Raw genomic sequence first — 19,315 nt, 5'->3', positions numbered from 1 at the left:
CCCTCAAGTTTTTCCAAACATGTCTGAATTTCTTTCTTCAGTTGAACATAAAAAAGATATTTTAAATAATGTTGGTAATCAAACAGTTGACGTAGCCATTGACTTCCATAGTAGAAAAAAATACGATGGAAGTCAATGGCTACCATCAAATTTCTGGTGACAAACATTCTTTAAAATATCTGCTTTTGTGCTCAACAGGAGAAAGAAACTCATACAGGTTTGGAAAAACTTGAGGGTGAGTAAATGATGACAAACTTTTTGGGTGAACTATCCCTTTTAAGTAAAAGTATTAAAAGCATTTTCCCAGTCATGGCACATTCACGTTTGTTGAGTTTAAGACAAATATACTTTATTTTAAGCAAGTCAAACACATTAAGAATTTCCAATATTTAAATGACAAATTTTTTTTTTAAACAAAACAAAATGTAGATATCAGTTCAGAATAACTTTACACGTGTATTTGTATTGGATTTTATCCAAATAAGATGATAATTAAAGACTGAACTGCTTATAAAACAAAGTCAAGTGCAGTAAAATAGTTTACAAGTTTACAATCAATTGCTATTACACAGACTTTAATATTTAATACAAATGCATGTACCGTTTCTTGGCAGAATTAAAACAAAATGAACAATAAATGACAAATATAAAAAATGAATATGGTATAACATTTAAAGAAGGGTGGAAAATCACTCTTTTTTTTAAACCCTTTTTGTAGATGGAAATATTAATCATTTTGAGCAGATAATACAATATGCAATCATGACATGATGTCCAATACTGATGACACTGTTTTTAGAAGTCATGATTTCTCATTGGCTAAATGAAACCCACAATAATATCACATGGCAAGGCACTGGCTCAAATCAGCATTTTAAAACTCAGAATGCAGTTTTCCAGAGACGTCGTCAGATAGATCATTGAAAACATAAAAAATTCATGAAACTGTAGTGAGACGAACCTTGTCAAACTTTCAGATACAATGAACCCTTTGTGCTTGTATAAGAAAGTAAAACATTCACAAGTGAGCATTTGGACAAAACAGTCAGCACAAATCCTTCTAAACACTTAATTTGCCGCGGGGGAAAGAGGCAATGAGGTGAAATCATCTCTATACATGATGGATCTGATAACTCAGATTTACAGAAGTCACTGCTACCTATTAACAGTTCGTGATCACAGTGTACTCATTTGCTACGTGGTTGATTACATCAATCAGTGATCGTTACCCTTCACTTTTCTACAGACTGCTGGGCCGGGCCGTGGATGATTGGTTTTGAGAGACCACGCCCCCTTCAGGCTACTCGTATACGAGGCTCCTCCTCTATTTCCTGACCCAGGCTCGTATAGGTCACCGAAGGCTCCAGCGGCCCCACAGTGGGCGTGTCTGTGATGGCGTTTCCCGCGTTGCGGAACTGTTTATAAACGCGAGGATCCTGTGCCACGTACGTGGAGGAGGAGAAGTATAAGACCAGTCCCAGGACGATGATGAAGAAGGACAGCAGGTAAAGCCCGGAAAACTGTAGACAGGCAAACAATATAATCAGCTTCATATATATCGAGTGACTTAAAAAGTCTACATCATGATCATTCTAAATCGAACACTGATTTAAAACTTTGAATCATCATTTACTACTTGTAAATAGTACACTGACTCAAAACTGTAAATCATGATTTAAGTCGAACTAGAACACTGATTTAAAACTTTGAATCAAAATCCACTACTGATTTAAAACTACATCACGATTAATAAAAACACTGATTTAAAATGAGCTGAATCATAATTGCCTACTTTTAAATAGAACAGTGACTTTGTAAATCATGACTTAATAATTCTAAATAGAACGCTAATTTAAAACTTCAAATCATAATTTATTAATAATAAATCAGACAATCCAAATCTGTTATATGGAACATGAAAGCAGTGAGGGTTTAAAGAGAGAGTGAGTGAGAGAGAGTCTGCATGAAAAAGTCTTCCAAAAACTTGATGCCACGGTCTAATGACAGCAGCCATTGCAGACAAAGTTCTTAAAAAGGTCACATTAGGGTCTTATTTCTTTAATAAACATGAGGGAATCAGACATGGAGGCCCAATAGGAGAGATTCCACTGAGAATGAACTAATGAATAAGCAGCAGTTGTATCAGAGATGAAGAAATGATTCTCTCTCAGTGTCAGTCTACTGTTCAAGGCAAGAAGTCTGTGATTGAAATTACAGATCGGATGGCATTAATAAATGAATCATGGTTCAAAATCCATGTTGTGATACATGCATTGCATTACATGTGATTTAATGTCATAGGAATGCCTACACTTTATTGTTTTCAATTTCTTTATTGTTATCGATGGTTCCATGAAGAACCTTCAACATCAATGGAAACTTTTTATTCCACAAAATGTTCTTTATAGTGGAAAGGGTTCTTCAGATTTTAAGAATGTTCTTCACACTATTAAGGGGGAAAAGGTTTTAGTCAAACAAAAGAACTGTTGACTGAAAGGTTCTTTGGGGAACTAAAAATGGCATTGATATGGCATTGCCCATTTGGAACCATATATTAATGGAATTGATCCCAAAGTCTTCAGCATGAAGACAAATTACATAGCAGGTTTTAATGGAAGATGGAAATTAACACTCATGAAAGGGAGCCAAATCTTAAAATCTGAATTTTGCCTCTTTTTTTTTTCTTTTCTCTTTTTATCTTAGAAAGCTTCCAGACTGCTGAGACTTTTTTTTTTTTAAAGAGCAAACCTTAAAATAACTTTAGCAGCTATGGTATTTCCAAAGGTGTCTACTAAATTATACCCTGGAATGGAATGTAAAATAAAATCACACCATTGACAATAAGAGCCATTTTTGAACACTGCATTAATGATTATATTTTGCTCTGCGTTATGGTCGAGCAGGGACTCAAAACCCTTGTCAGCGCTTTGAAAATAGCAACAACAATCACGACTTGGAAAACTGAAATGCCAACGCTTCACTCTATTTGCCGTCACTCAATCTCCAAATCACATCAATAGTTTTTCATCCATAGGGTCTGAGGTGTGGATGAGAATCACAACTGTAGAGCTGTGCTATGAACAATGCCTCCATCTCTCTATCACGCCTGTGACTGACAAAGTGCTTCCATTTACACATGGCCTTCAGCTCTGGCACATAAGAGCAGGATTCAACAGTGAGTACAAAGTCTTTTCACTGTGGAAAAAAGTATAAATAAATAAATCCCATGAAATCTGATGCTTTGCAATTGCTCAAGAGCTTGAATAGTCACACTCACATAACATTTTCATGTATCATCACTTCACCACTTACAGTGTCTATACAATATGCAGTGAACTCAGTATCTTTTTGAGATGTGAAGCAACGATTGTAATGTCCATTCGTTTTATAGACTCACTCGCACATACAGTAGACCTCAATAACGGCAATCATGTAAAAGATGAGCTTTTAACATAAGACAACAAATAACTGGCAACTACAACAGGATAAAGGAAGCCAGCAAGCATCTATGACAGTATTTGCATAAATTAATGCTTATTTTTAATGCTGCAACGCATGCTGGAAGCTCACAGACCATTAACAAATCGAAAGCATTGTTCAATATGAAAGCATCAAAATATCTGTGACTCAATGAGCCTCATATGTAATTGCTTTTTAGTGTTATTAGCTGATCACATCCCATCTAAAAGCTCTAATAGAGAGAGGACCACCGTGAGACCATGTGTGTGCCAGACTGAGCTGATGCGACTTGTGTGAAAACGTACATGCATGCACACACTCATAAATATTTGCTAGCACTCATACTCCAAAGCCCTGCAGTGATAGACATTAGGCTTTTGAAGTCTAGAGAAACTCCACAGAGAATTTAAAATAATCTTTGACACTTTCTCACAGCTTGAAGCCCTCTTCTGCCATTCCTCCCTCAAGCATCACAGCAGAATAAATATTTCCAATGAATCAATAAAAGCAAGTGACACTGGTGTGGCTTTTGTGCATCTCCAGAGGTGCTTTTAATCAAATCAAGTCTATATAAATCTGTCTGCATGTGCATGAGTTTACACAGGTAATTACAAGTAATGAAGTTGCAATTGTGGGATAAAAATGCAATTGTAAAAAATAATGACATGTGATTTCATGTTGCAATTGAGATTATGAGAAATATAATTATTATTGTGATATATAATGTTGCAATTGTAACAAACAAAGTCGCATTGTGAGTAACAAATATAAGAAATAAAGACATTTTTACACTGAGGTGAAAACAACCTTTTCCTAAGTGAAAATAGCAGAATAAATATGGCAAAGTCTTGTTCATTTTGCGGATTTTTAAAAAGTTTAACACACCTGAGAGTTCAGTGCAGACCACAGGATAGAAATTAGGCAGATGGTTCTGGCAAACGTATGGAAGATCAAGCACAGCCTGAGTGATTTTCCAGTACTGGAAGGGTATTAGAGCCAGCAAGAGTAATATCTGCTGGAAAGGAATATATTCTGCTTGAATTGCCGGTGTGTCAGGTTGCTCATTTAAATATATCAAGTGGTGCTACATGCCAGTATAACTATGATAAAGCACCTGCTATTTCAAGCCAGACACATGGTGCCCCCTTTCTCCCAAGCGTTAGAGGAGAAAAGAGTTTTCAATAAGGGTACAGTGATGTAATTACAACCTGTAAAAAAAAAAAAAAAAAAAAAAAGATGCTCACACTCGCAATAAATCATACTGCAATATGCAAGGTGTTCTGAGTGTCATATTTCAAAATGAAAGTTATGAACCAAAGACAGATTTTACTGTCCCAGAGACAAACAGCCATGTGTTTAAGAAGGGTTTGCAAAGACGTGTCTTTTTTTATTCTTACACAAATATGGCTTCATAAATCGTCTGCATAGCTAACTTGATATAATGGAACCCCAATTTCAAGCCCACCCCATGTGCCACCCTATTCATTTCCTCATATTCAATTGCTTTTGTCATTCTGAATGTTTCTATGGAAGCTTGTTCCCGCCATGGAATAAAAAAAATAAAAAGTAATTGGAAAAAATTTTTCATGAATTTTTCTCAGAATTGTGAGTTTCTATCTCATCATAATTCAGACTTTATAACTCACAATTGCGAGTTTATATCTCACAATTCTGAGAAAGAAGACATAATTGCAAGATATAAATAATTGTGAGAAAAAAAGTTTATATCTCGCAATTATGACTTTATTTTGCATAATTCAGTTTAGTACTCCCAATTATTACTTTATTTCTCATAATTGTAAGTTTATGACTCGCAATTCTGACTTTCTCATAACAATTCTGACTTTATTTCTCATAATTCCGAGTTATTGACCTGCAATTCTGACTATATTTCTCATAACAATTCTGACTTTATTTCAAATAATTCCAAGTTATTGACTTGCAATTCTGACTTTATTTCTCATAATTCCGAGTTTATATCCCTCAATTCTAACTTTATATCTAAACTCAGAAACTCTCCCAATTCTAAATGTATACCTAAACTCAGAATTGTAAGATAAAAACCTCACAATTGCAAGAAAAAAGTCAAAAGCCAAAAGTGGTTTTCACCTATAGAAACCAACTACATGCAAGGCTGAATGGAAAGCATGTCTTGACCCACTAATTCTGCTAGAATTGCCTAAAACGACCTAAAGTAGCCAGAAAAACAGACTGTGTTTAGCATTCAAGCTTTTGTGGCCACATTCAAATTTCATATTCATTGATTTCAAAGAATAAAACTAGTCTGCTATTAACAACTGTCCTCAATAAAGGAAGCATGTTTACAGGAGCATTTCAAATCCCCGGTTAGCCTTGAAGTGCTGCAGGTAATGGCTGCTCCATGCAGCTCTCCATGTTGTTGTGAAAAGAAATAGCACAGCCATTAAAGCAGACAAAAGAGAGCTTACAGTAAAAGCACCATGCAAGCCACACTTTTAAATCAATGCTAACAGCCTTCATCTGGAGCAAGCTATCTCTGAATAAATCAATAGTTTGATTAGATACTCGACTTAATTATCGGCATAAGGCCTTTAAGTGTAGGATTACTGTACATACTAATGAGCCAACATTGATATCAAGCTAAATGTGGTATGCATTAAGTACAGTACATTGTTTTACTATATACAATGATCTTCGTGTTTGTGTGTGGTTCAGGTATTCCCTGCGTTTTGGAGACAAATGATTTGTTCTGTAACCACAAAATGCTTCCAGTAAAAATTCTCATTTACTATTTGATCTGGACAAACAACCCAACTGCTGCGAATAAGAAGATACATCCAACCATCAAACGATCTACTTTTCCTCATGGAACGGACCAAACAAGCCACAAAGTGAAAATGAGAGCCTAATTGCAGTGAGAACATGCTTCTGTCACACATCTACCAGCAACCAAGATTTCAGGAAATTGAGCAACCTGTCGAGATAAGAACTCAATCTCTACGGCTCATTTTTCTTCTGAATTGGTCCGGCTGAACGGAACATCAAAGGCTATTGTGGGAATCAGCTCGATTCAAATTTCAAACACACTCTCATCTACTTCTGTCTGACAAGCGGCAAATCACTGTGAAAAACATGCAAGCACGTTCAAAATGGTCTTAGCCAAGAGTGGGCACACGCCAATATCTGTCCGCTGCAGATATGGATTCATATACAGTGGGGTCCAAAAGTCTGAGACCATTAGTAAAAAAAAATCTAGTTTTTCCTTTTTTTGGAATAAAATGTTTTATCTTTATTTATATACATATATCAAATTTATACTTAAAATGTATACTAAATAAATACTAAAAATACAGTTATATATAGTTTCATTAATTTTTATTTCAGTTTTTATTTTTAGTTATTTTAGTACATCAAGTTAAACTACATGAAAATTAGATTAGCTGAAATAAAATTTTTCATTTTTTTAATATATAGCGTTTTAGTTTTAGTTAACAGTGATTTAAGAACATATTGTGCTTTAGTGGAAGCAAAAACATATGACTGTGTCTGTAAATAGGAGTCACGTGAATGCCATAAATTTGCTTATCAGTAATGACACAGACACAGTTCGACAGAATCTGAAATATTTCTCATATCTTTTATGTCTTTTCTTATGTTTTCTCAGACTTTTAGGCTCCGCAGAACACTCACAAGGACCTTGAGTTTGCCTCGTGAGCAGAATCCAGGTTTCAGAAGGCAAAAAGCCAGACACAAAAATAAAGGACAGGGTTGAGATGAGACTGCAGGTGCAGACTACAGACCGACAATAACAACAGCGTGCAGAGAATCCGAGAGAGCTCTGGCTACATATGACCATATTACAAATGGCTCTGGCATTCAGTTCAGGGCTGGACAGGAATTTATTAGAAAGCTCTTCTTGTCTGCCGGCTTCTCTCACGCTGGTGTAACCCCTAACCTTTTGTTATGTGTGTACAGCACAATGACCAGAGAGAACAATAATATGAAAACTTTTGGAACACTGATGCTTTTTATATCATACCAGACATGAGCATCATATAGTTAAGACACTATAAAAAACTACTACTTAATAGTACGACTGTCAATTTGATGCATTCATTAACTTAATTATTAATTATATAAAATGATATGTGTTAAACATAAACGTTAGAGCGGAATCAAATGAAACGGGAAACCCAGCAAAACGCAGTTAAAAGCAACCTAAAAAAAATATCTTCATTTGGGGGCTTTTCTTGACATATATTGATACAGTTTGTGATTAATGACAAATTGAATTAATCAGCATATCATGTAATTAATTTGATTTAAAAAAATGTAAAATAATTGACAGCCTCGCTTAAATGCTAAATAAAAAAAAGATAGTCTCTAAAAAAAGGCTCTAAAATCTGATAAAGCTATTGTCAAAGCTGCAGTAAAAAGCTTATGTATTCATATTTAAAAGACTATGAGTGAAAAAGTTGTACATTTGGTTTTCAAATAAGTTATCTTAATTTCAATTAAGATAAAATATGAGATGTGAAGAATAAAAAAATAAAAAAAAACATAATTTGACTGTATTTTCCTGTATCTAGTACATGTAAAATGCTGAAATAAGCTAAACAAGAGCAACTTACTCAATATAATATAATGTTATATAACGTAATTCAAAAATACATAATTTCTAGTATATGTAAACTGCTGAAAACAAAAGAAACTTACTCTATAATATAATATAATAATGCATTACAACATGCCTATCAAATATTAGCTGAAATCCATGATCATTTCTGTCAGAGATGGCAGCTGTGCTGAGCCTCTTCACACAAGGACATGGAAAAACAAAGCCAGAGATGCTTTAGATGTGATCACTGCTTTTGTTGTCACTAAAAAAAACGGCGCTCCACTGAGACCAAATCTAATTTCGTTGAGCCACTTCTACCTATTCCCAACAAGCAGTAACCCAGAGCGTTCTGCCTTTGGCCACCGAGATGGAGGCTTGTTTCATATCCATCACTCTAATTGTATTTCATGAATTCAGAAGCTCAGAAACATGGTCCTAATACATTCAACTTGGAAAAGAAAAAATCCACCAGCAAATTATCCACCAGCAAAACATCCCTTTCACACACACACTTCTCTCTTCTTTATTTGCATTGATGGTTCCAAGAAGAAATCTATACATCCAATCTTTTAAGAACGGTTTGCTGAAAGGTTCTTTGGGGAAGCAAAATGGTTCTTCTACTGCATCGCTGCAAAGACTCCCTTTTGAAACCCTTCACTTTAATAGCACCGTAACAATTAAAACTAATCAGTGTGATACTCTCAAATAATCAGTTCAAAAGAAGCAGAATCTCTTTTTGTCCTCCAGACAGTGTAATCACTACTAGACAAGGAAAAGGAGTTTAAAACACTATGCTCATTGTACAGTAAGACTAATGGCTTTGTTCATTGATGGCTTTCGCAGTAATGGTGGTGTTTAGAGATGAAGTCTCACATTGTGTCTGGATCTTTCCCTAAAGGCAAAGGAAAAAGTCCTCAATCTTTGTGAATCTATTGTAAATCTGTCTCAACATAATGCAGCTTTTCAAAGTGTCCATTATTGAAGCATGAAGCAGTGCAACTATACCGAACCCAACAGCGTACTAGCAAGTAAGCATTGCCACAACCAAAGTCTCCACTGCAGTGCACTATAGACACTTTTATTTCTTACTCAATATTTTATGTCGTTATTTTAAACGAATTGCATATCTAAGACCTGACAACACACACATATCTGCCTTCGCTCATTCTGCCACAGGAAAACGGTCATGCAAAACTAAATGGTGAAAGAAGTCTCGACTAATATTATAAGTAGAATCCAGGGGGGGAAATAAATGATGTGCAGAATTCTCTCTGAGAAGGAGAGCAGAGAAATTATGCTCAACATCCATGAGAAAAAAAATGGACGAGCCAAGGGCAAGTAATGACATGTATAATGGTGGAGGTGTGAGAGAGAGAGAGAGAGAGAGAGAGAGAGAGCATATTGTAACCTTGTATTGGAACAGGAACAGGCCGCAGAAGAGGCTGTACAGGTCGGCAGTGAGCAGAGAGAGGTTCACCGCTGTGGCGCTGGTTCTTCTGATGACCACAGGCATGAAGCTGTACAGCCCAAACATGCACGCGCTGAATCCAATGTACAGCAGCCCTGAGAGGACATAAAGAGTTAAGGCCAGTTCTAAAAATCATTCTAAATATAAAGGAATAGCAGAGTCCACACCACAACTGTAACGATAACGGCACAGAAGAAGAGTATCGTTGGTATCACTTTCAGAATGATAAAAACATTTACAGCCAATCAGAATCCATCCTGCTTTAAGAGTTCGAGCAATTAAAGTGGCAGAGGACAAATATGCAATGCTGAACAAGTCTGAACATTACAACTTTTTTTTAAGAGAAGATTTGTAAAGGTGTAAATCGCCTGTCAAGTGTGAGAAAAAAATGCGTAAGTGTAATTCATGAACTGTGAGGATGCAGCTTCATGCTAACGCAAAAAAAATAGGATCTGTGTTCCTCTGACTTCCATTTTTCAACGCTTACACTTTTGGCATGTTTTTTTGTAACTCATTTTAGTAAAATAATAATTTTGGAATCACCCATGATTAATTGACCAGTGGAATTATGCTTGCAGTAGTGCAGATACCAGGCCTACATTCAGCAGCATCAGGATTACAAACTGATATGGCCTATATATATAATATTAACTGTTAGATCACTTCATAAATAATTATGAAGGTAATTATGATACATTATGATAAAGTTCTCTGGGATGCTTGATTCTGATTGGTCAATTATAGAATTCTGCAACTAAATGACTGCTAAATTGTTTAAAAGGCTAGTTCATGTCTTTCATATCACTCTGAAGTGTCTTTCTCACATAACAAAACTTAAATCAGTATTTCATATCCAATTATATTTCAATTTAATTTGGTAAGTGGCCGTGTAATCTATATTGCATCTGGGTCTTGATCTGGTTCATAAAACATTATCTCTTATTTATAATGCTTACATGGCAATGCTCTTAAAATATAATGTATTATAACACAAAGCAAATAATAACTGTGATTAATAATGCATTATATGCATAGGCTTCATAGAAAATATAAACAGCTTCTATTATTTTACAGTACAACATTATATTACAGCTTCGTATTTCGCTGTAAAGGTGCTAAGGGTACAGATGAAGCCAGTGTGGAGTTTAGCACACTATTCTTCTGTTACCAGCAATCAGCTTTTAATGTCATAGCGGACAGAGAGACAGCAGCTGTGAAATTCTGGTCATAATTCATCCCGCACAATCATAATGGAATTGGATGGCACAAAAAAAATGTAATTATTCACTTGTGTTTTCTCAGGCCATTCATTTCTAAATGCATTTGTAAAGGACACAACTTTTGTTCCAGCATAAATGGAGATGGATAATAATAATTTGTTTTGAAATGAAAAACCTGACAATACTAACAAAATCTGCTTCCCGTCTGGCATCCCAACAAGTCTTTTGTAGGTAAAGTGCACAATTTTTGATTTTTATGTTTATTTATTTATATATATACTGTATATATATATACACACATATACATGCATATATATTTTTTTGTTGTTGTTAGTGACATTACAGCTATAAAAGTAAAATGACAGGATCAACTCTGAAACCCTTGGGGTACAATCAAATAATCAGCTCATACTCAGCAAGGACAAATCAATGTCAGGATTATATCACACTATATATTTCGGAGCTCACTGCTATTCACACGCAGTTTGTTCTCAGGCTATGAGGCTTCGGAGCCGAGCAGAAGGCTTCATAACTTATTCAGATGCCTTGCTAACACTGTTTGGCGATGTAGCACATCAGAGAATTATAAGTTGTCACCTGCTATTCAGGGGGAAGTTCAAATCTATCTGTAGGCAAGGATTCAATGTTACTCTGTAAGCCTGAATGTTAAAAAAATATATAATTAGTTGGAGGTGATGACAACATTTTAGAAACATTCAGAGCGGATCTGACAAATCTAACTAATGATGCCACAAAATATATTTTCTGAATTTTTTGAAGCGGAATCACAGTTTTATAATTAAAAAACTTGTTTGTTTCGTTTTTTGCCTTAAAAAACTATGTAAACTAATTTTCTTTCAAATAAAAGCTACTGTTTGAATTTTTGTAATCTAATGCAATGACATTCTATGGAAACAATTAAATTGCAATTGTGCCTTTATATTACAATTTTTTTTTTCTCACAAGTTTATAAAGGTAAACATTTTAAGATATAAAATGGCTACTTTTATGTCACAATTGGGAGTGATGGAATTATGTGACCAAAATTCTCACAATTCAGACTTAAAAAAAAAAAAAAAAAAATGTATCCCACAATTCTGAATTTTTTTCTCAGAACCGTGAAGTAGGCTACATACTGTACCTTGTAACTGCGAGACAAAAAATCTGAATTGTGAGACAAAAACCAGCAAATACCTTTTTACATTTGTTATTCCATGGCGGAAACCAGTTTCAATAACATTCAGACATATTTAAGCACCCAAATACTTTCAATAACAAAAGTCACAGTATATTAATAATATGCAATGGTCCACAAACTAATATGAATTTTCTCACAGCCTTTCAAGGACAGTGGCAACATAACTAATGCATTATGATCAACATGCCCTCGTTATTTATCAAGGGCATCGCAGTTTTGGCGGGAGTCATTCCTTCTTCTGGCATAAAGTGTGTAACTTGCAACAGCCCTGGCAGTTAATGACGTGGCCCCTCAAGCGACTCGAGACTAGCTAATGTCCCTGTGACAAGCCAGCACCCTCCTGGGATCCAACCCAAATGCTGCCTTTGGCACGGCCCCTCAACACTTCAGGAGCATCAATCTGGATTAAACTTAAGTGACTTCCTGAAAATACACTGAATTCGAGGATGGTAGTTTTGCCAAGTCTTAACTAAATGAGATTACAAACCAAAAGATATTTGTAATTATTTCTAATCAGATGCATTTAATATTAACCATAGTAAAATTACCTCCTCAAGTAGTGTATTACCTTAATAAAAATGTATTTGTGTTTGTGTTTTCATGAAGACATGAGCAGGCGTGTGTATTTATAGGCGGGGTAGAGATGTCACAGACTGCATGAGCAATTCATTTTGCTAATTGTCTTTTGTCAACAGTTTAAATATGCCTGTTATCGTTCATGAGGAAGTCAAATGGAAAGTCACATCTGCTGGTGATGTTGCCTCTCAGCATCTCTCCCTGAGCTCAACAGCACGTGCACAGCAATATTTAACCATCCCCGTACGTTCACAGCTGTCTGCTGTCGCTTCTGAGGACGTTTTAACCCCGAAGCGCTCTGGCTAGACCAGTGTTCATTTGACTTTAGTGCCATGGAAGACGTTTTTGTGATTAGAGTTAAGTGATTTATACTTGCAATGAAAGCAATCCAGCCTAATTTCAGGAAATGCACTGCTATTGATGATGCATACACTCACCTAAAGGATTATTAGGAACACTATACTAATACTGTGTTTGACCCCCTTTCGCCTTCAGAACTGCCTTAATTCTACGTGGCATTGATTCAACAAGGTGCTGAAAGCATTCTTTAGAAATGTTGGCCCATATTGATAGGATAGCATCTTGCAGTTGGTGGAGATTTGTGGGATGCACATCCAGGGCACGAAGCTCCCGTTCCACCACATCCCAAAGATGCTCTATTGGGTTGAGATCTGGTGACTGTGGGGACCATTTTAGTACAGTGAACTCATTGTCACGTTCAAGAAACCAATTTGAAATGATTCGAGCTTTGTGACATGGTGCATTATCCTGCTGGAAGTAGCCATCAGAGGATGGGTACATGGTGGTCATAAAGGGATGGACATGGTCAGAAACAATGCTCAGGTAGGCCGTGGCATTTAAACGATGCCCAATTGGCACTAAGGGGCCTAAAGTGTGCCAAGAAAACATCCCCCACACCATTACACCACCACCACCAGCCTGCACAGTGGTAACAAGGCATGATGGATCCATGTTCTCATTCTGTTTACGCCAAATTCTGACTCTACCATCTGATTGTCTCAACAGAAATCGAGACTCATCAGACCAGGCAACATTTTTCCAGTCTTCAACTGTCCAATTTTGGTGAGCTCGTGCAAATTGTAGCCTCTTTTTCCTATTTGTAGTGGAGATGAGTGGTACCCGGTGGGGTCTTCTGCTGTTGTAGCCCATCCGCCTCAAGGTTGTGCGTGTTGTGGCTTCACAAATGCTTTGCTGCATACCTCGGTTGTAATGAGTGGTTATTTCAGTCAAAGTTGCTCTTCTATCAGCTTGAATCAGTCGGCCCATTGTCCTCTGACCTCTAGCATCAACAAAGCATTTTCGCCCACAGGACTGCCACATACTAGATGTTTTTCCCTTTTCACACCATTCTTTGTAAACCCTAGAAATGGTTGTACGTGAAAATCCCAGTAACTGAGCAGATTGTGAAATACTCAGACCGGCCCGTCTGGCACCAACAACCATGCCACGCTCAAAATTGCTTAAATCACCTTTCTTTCCCATTCTGACATTCAGTTTGGAGCTCAGGAGATTGTCTTGACCAGGACCACACCCCTAAATGCATTGAAGCAACTGCCATGTGATTGGTTGATTAGATAATTGCATTAATGAGAAATTGAACAGGTGTTCCTAATAATCCTTTAGGTGAGTGTATGTTGTTATATCTGTCACAAAATATTCTCAAGATAAATTGAAAATGCTCACTTGTTGAAATGCTGACTTGTTAGAAACATGGTCAGACAACACACAACTTAATCGATTAAAAAGCTTAAATTGTTCTGATGGTAGGAAACAAATTGTTTTACAGGTCAGAACAGAAGGCATGAATAATTACATTCATTTATTACATTTTCCTAATTAACTGCATTACATTAATGAATTCAATTAACAGAACTTAAAATATCCAAATTGCGCTTTTATTTTTAATTTCCACTTTTCTTAGTCTATTACTAAGGCACTTAGCAAAAACGACTTCTTAAGGGGTTAAGCATTTTTTTTTATTTACCACCGCTCAAAAATTTGGGATCGGTAAGAAATTAATATTATTCAATTAAGCAAGTATGCATTACATTGATAAGAAGAGAGAATAAAGACATTTAAATTGTTACAAAAAAATTCTATAAATGAGGTTTTATTTAACAAAGTTCGGGAGGAGCAGGTTCAGATAATTAACCAAATTATGCACAGCTGGAGATTAATCAGTAATCAACTCAATGACAGAGTATAAATTCACAGCAGACCTATCTCTGTTCATTGAAAGTTTGTCAGCATCCCTCCTCCACCCCATCTCCTCACTTCCAGTTCCATCTACACTTACCAACTGGGGGGAGTACTTTGGGTTCGGGCCTAACTCCGAGCTCGGAGCCCTCCCCCCGGACAGCACGCCAAATACGCATAAACTTATTGTATTAATTATATGTAGATGTGAACTCGTGAAATGCAGTTCTTTTAAACTTTCTATTCATCAAAGGATCTTGAAAAAATTATCACAATTTCCACAAAAATATTAAGCAGCACAACTGTTTTTAACATTGATAATGATGATAATAATAATAATAATAAATAAATAATTTCTTGAACAGCAAATCATCAAATTAGAATGATTTTTGAAGGAGGAATCCACCAAAGCAATACAACGAAATGCCTTGATATTAAAGATGCATTGCATTAAAAATTCTTAATATTTTTAATTTAGTGAAATTATCTTGTTTCAAAGATTTTTAGATATTTAATTTGACAAATTACTTGGCAGTAAAACAGTTTTCAGTGCCAGTGGGTGGTAGAGACTGTGCAGGGAGAAGGTGATTGAATTCAACTCAGGTTTGGGCTTAAGCAATCAAACCAAGTGTGAAAACCGTCAAAATCAGAGGCTTACCGATCTGCCAGTCCCACTGCACTTTCAGAAGTTCCTTGTGCTCCATAATGGCCCTGAAAAACAGAAACACAGCACAATTCCTATCAGCCACAGGTGAGCACAGCCAAGCTAGGGAAAAAAAACGAAACCATCAATAAAAGATAAACAGCACCGAAGTCTCAACAGCATGCTTCATTTTGGCAGGTGGGTGAACTCAGCAACAACGGGCAGAGTGACAAATCCACCCAGCCTGAGAAAAGAGCGGTCAATCTCCCCTGAACAGTCCGAGGGAATCTAGTGACACACGCCTGGTTCTGTATGAGCTTTTCCGACTTACAATGACAGCCCTCACAAAAAAGAAGTATACTTCAAGTTCATTTTATGAAGTATACTTAAGTAATGTTCAAGTATATTAAGCATACTTTATGTAGTAAGTATACTAATATCAATGTGTACTTGTAGTAAACTTGTAAGTGTACTATTTCAATACTGCTTGGGACTAAATTGGCCCACTTTTAGTATATAAAAGTATACTTTAAGTATACTATAAGTGTAAGAGTATAGTAAACTTTAAGTACACAACTAGGTTTCTGTACTACAAGTGAACTTATAAGTATACTAGTAGTTTACTATTTTAATACAAGTAGTACATTTTTTGTTTATGAAAGTACACACTGAAGTGTACTCTCAGTAAACTACTAGTTTAGTAGTTTATACTGCAAGAATACTTGTAAGTTTTCTTTAAGTGAACATAAAATTATACTCATAGTTTACTATTTATATATTATTTTTGCACTTGCAGTATACTAGCATACTATGTTCAAATGTAGATATTTTTTATACTTGAAAAATACCTTTAACTGTACTTTAATTAAAAAAATTTTTTTTAGCTTCATACATCCTTTTTTATCAACACTTGAATGTCGGTAAGTTTCATAAAGAAAGGCAAAGCTTCACAGTCGTTTTCTCTTCATGGGTTACGCTACATTTAATTTGGTAATATTTTAATGTTTGATGATCACGTTATTGTACATTGGAGTAAGCAATCTTCTATGGCCCTGTCTCAAATGGCACCCTAAGCACCCCTGGTCTTCCTACGAGTCCGCACTTTCGTGACGTAATGTCGCTTTGACTGTCGGGAAGAAGTCTGCTGCGGAGTCCGCATCAGTGCGGGTTCGGCAAAAGTGCACATCGAGGGTGCATATCGACCGCAAAGGGGGCACTCGCAAGCACCCTTCTGAGGCCTAAAATGACAAATGGGACACCCTACGGTCTCACGGACTTAACTGAAACACGCACGCGGCAGCCATTGTAAGTCCACACTACCAGTGGACTTGCCTACACAGGAATTCAGATACGCAGAACTGGAAACATAATCTTTTTTATATCAATATTCTAATCAATATTTTCAAACAATGTAAGTTTCATAAGACTGTATATGAAAAACTACTGTATGTAAAAAAAGTATATTTAATAGGCTACTCGATCAAAAGAGTTAACACAACTACAAGCCAAGTATACTTTGAATACTTAATTATACTTTTAAGTATATCTCGATCAAAATATTGAGTTCAAGTACAGGCCAAATACACTTGGATTTTTCTCTCAGTATCAAGTACACAAGTCAAGTACACTTAAGTGTAATTTTATGTATATTTCTGAGAAGTACATAAAGTATATTTTTGAGAAGTATATAAAATGTAGACTGAAAGTATACTTTCTTATTTTTAGTTTAAAAGAAGTATACTAATAGAACACTTGAATAAACTTCTTTTTCGTAAGGGAGGTCATCCCATCGCCCCCCAACGCACAATTAAAGCCGAGCGGGAAACAATCCTCTGGCACCGTGTGATACCGTCACAGGACTGGTCTGATGATCTGTTGCCAAGGATACAGTCTCATCGGCCGAAAGCGTCTAGAGGTGCATCCTGAACCCTGCAGATGAAACTATCTGATGCAGCCACAGAATGAAAGAGAATATTCTAGATCCAGTGGGCTTGTCATGCTGCTTCCTCCAGAGCCCTTTATAAAGCAGTGAGACTAAGTGGAAGCAGGACTTCGTCCACAATTCCAGCCTGCTGTCAGATATGAATGCCTTTCAGCATAATTACACCCAGCTGGCATGGATAAACTGTGTCGTTGGCGTTTATGTAAATACGCAGCAAATATAGATGTTAAAGCACACTGAAGCTTCGGCACCGGGGGAATAAAGGTGTTAGATGAGAGAGAGGGGCTGGTAAATTCGACTCCAGCTGGAGCTGCCGTACGCTTGCTGGGGGACGCAGGCGGTCCAAATGTGCCTCGTTTGCAGATGGATAAAAAAAGAATGGAGACGAAAACCTTCCAGCTGACTCGTGCTTGGAAGTAGCTGGGAAATGTGGTATCGGAGATCCAAGCAGCTTTGGTGGAAATGATAGCTAGACATGCAGGCTGTGTAAACGTCAAACTGTGATGAGGATCTGCGGCTGACAGCGGGTGATTGTGGGTTAGCAGGTAGTCTCAGCCTCAGACGTCACGCCCACGGAACGTTGGCTAAACGTCTGATGCATATGGTACACTTAACTGGAAACACTTCAGGAATGTCGAAGTCGTCATCTGATTGGTTGAATTTTATCGGATTTCCGGGGGGCGCGAGTGTCACGTTTATTTTCGGTCAGCCGGGAAACAAAGCGCAGACGTGTGATTGCGGAAGAAAAACTGTTGTGTTTACATGAGTGACAATGAGCATTTATCAAGATCAGCTAAACGTAGGATTCTCAAAAGTATACGTGCACGAACAGATCAATGACTTACTGCTTGTTTTCTTCTCCTTCTTTGATTTTCTGTGCTGACTGACTTGTTGCACGCCGGTCTGTTGTTGTGGGGACATTTCCACGCCCCGAAACGTGACGCTGAACGAAACGAACTGTAATTGGTTGTTTGACATGTCGGTCAAACGGCCTTATGGGCGGGCCTTGGCCAAAGAAAGCTGCTATGAATTCCAGACCTTCAGCCGTCAGTCTGAAGGTCTGGCTACGCGAGACTAGTTAGCAGGTAACTCGCAATTACTAGAAAAATCATTACATTTCTTTTAAAACCATGTGAAGGTTACCTGGAGGAACTTGGAGTAAAGGGTCTTATTCAATGGCACAATTATGATGGACTATAGCCTTTAGTTTACATCATAGGCTGGAGAAACCAATGGGGGGCTGGTTAGCATTGGTAAATGTCATAACTACACCTATATGGGCCCAAAATGCTTTTATTCCACTGACAGTATAGTATGCAGAGATAATCTGGTTGATGCCAATAAGCCTACAGTCGGGTTCCGGATGTAAAAACTCTATTCATTTTCTCCATAGGGAAATTGATTTTGAACGATAACTTTTAAACCTTTAACAACAGGCCTACTGTGAGCTACGAGGTTGTTAATCCATGGTATTTGACTGTTAAAATCTGTTAATTCGCATTATTTCAGCTTATTTTTTAAATAATTGTATTTAACAGAATTCCTAGTGAAAAACTACATTAGCCATGATGCTGTACAGAAAATTACACCAATCAACGCATCGAAAAAAGCAGCTATTTTGTGTCTATACTATTCTAGGAACTGTTGAACTATAATTATTTTCAATAATTGTTAAATGGCAGATATTAAAATTCTATACTTTGTCTAAATAAATGAGAAATAAAAAGTTAAATAAAATTAAAGGGGTGGTTGATTATGATTTCCCTTTTCTAACTTTAGTTAGTGTGTAATGTTGCTGTTTGAGAATAAACAACATCTGCAAAGTTACAACGCTCAAAGTTCAAAGAAAAGGGAGATATTTTCTTTTACAGAAATAGCTTTTTAAGGACTACAACAAACGGCTGGTAAGGACTACACGAGCTTCCTCCCGGGTTAGTGACATCACAAAACCTAAAATTTACATAAACCCCGCCCCCGGGAACATGCAAGCAGTGT

General features: G+C 36.7%; 1 protein-coding gene across 2 annotated transcripts in view; it reads right to left on the bottom strand.

Moving 5' to 3' along the window:
- Nucleotides 1-329: 329 nt before the first annotated feature.
- Nucleotides 330-19,315, bottom strand: part of slc35f1 (solute carrier family 35 member F1) — a 98,764-nt gene continuing 79,778 nt past the window's right edge. For both annotated transcript variants that reach the window (XM_081378087.1, XM_081378086.1), the window contains 3 exons: nucleotides 15,394-15,446; nucleotides 9,465-9,619; nucleotides 330-1,520 (listed from right to left, as the gene is read on the bottom strand). In XM_081378087.1, the coding sequence (XP_081234213.1) occupies nucleotides 1,296-1,520; nucleotides 9,465-9,619; nucleotides 15,394-15,446 (433 nt within the window). In that variant the 3' untranslated portion in view covers nucleotides 330-1,295. The remainder of the gene's footprint in view (nucleotides 1,521-9,464; nucleotides 9,620-15,393; nucleotides 15,447-19,315) is intronic.

Source organism: Scardinius erythrophthalmus (assembly GCF_964197995.2).
Source record: "Scardinius erythrophthalmus genome assembly, chromosome: 11".
Taxonomy (NCBI): Eukaryota; Metazoa; Chordata; class Actinopteri; order Cypriniformes; family Leuciscidae; genus Scardinius; species Scardinius erythrophthalmus.
The sequence above is the reverse complement of the archived record's forward strand: the minus strand, read 5'-3'. Positions and strand labels throughout refer to the sequence as shown.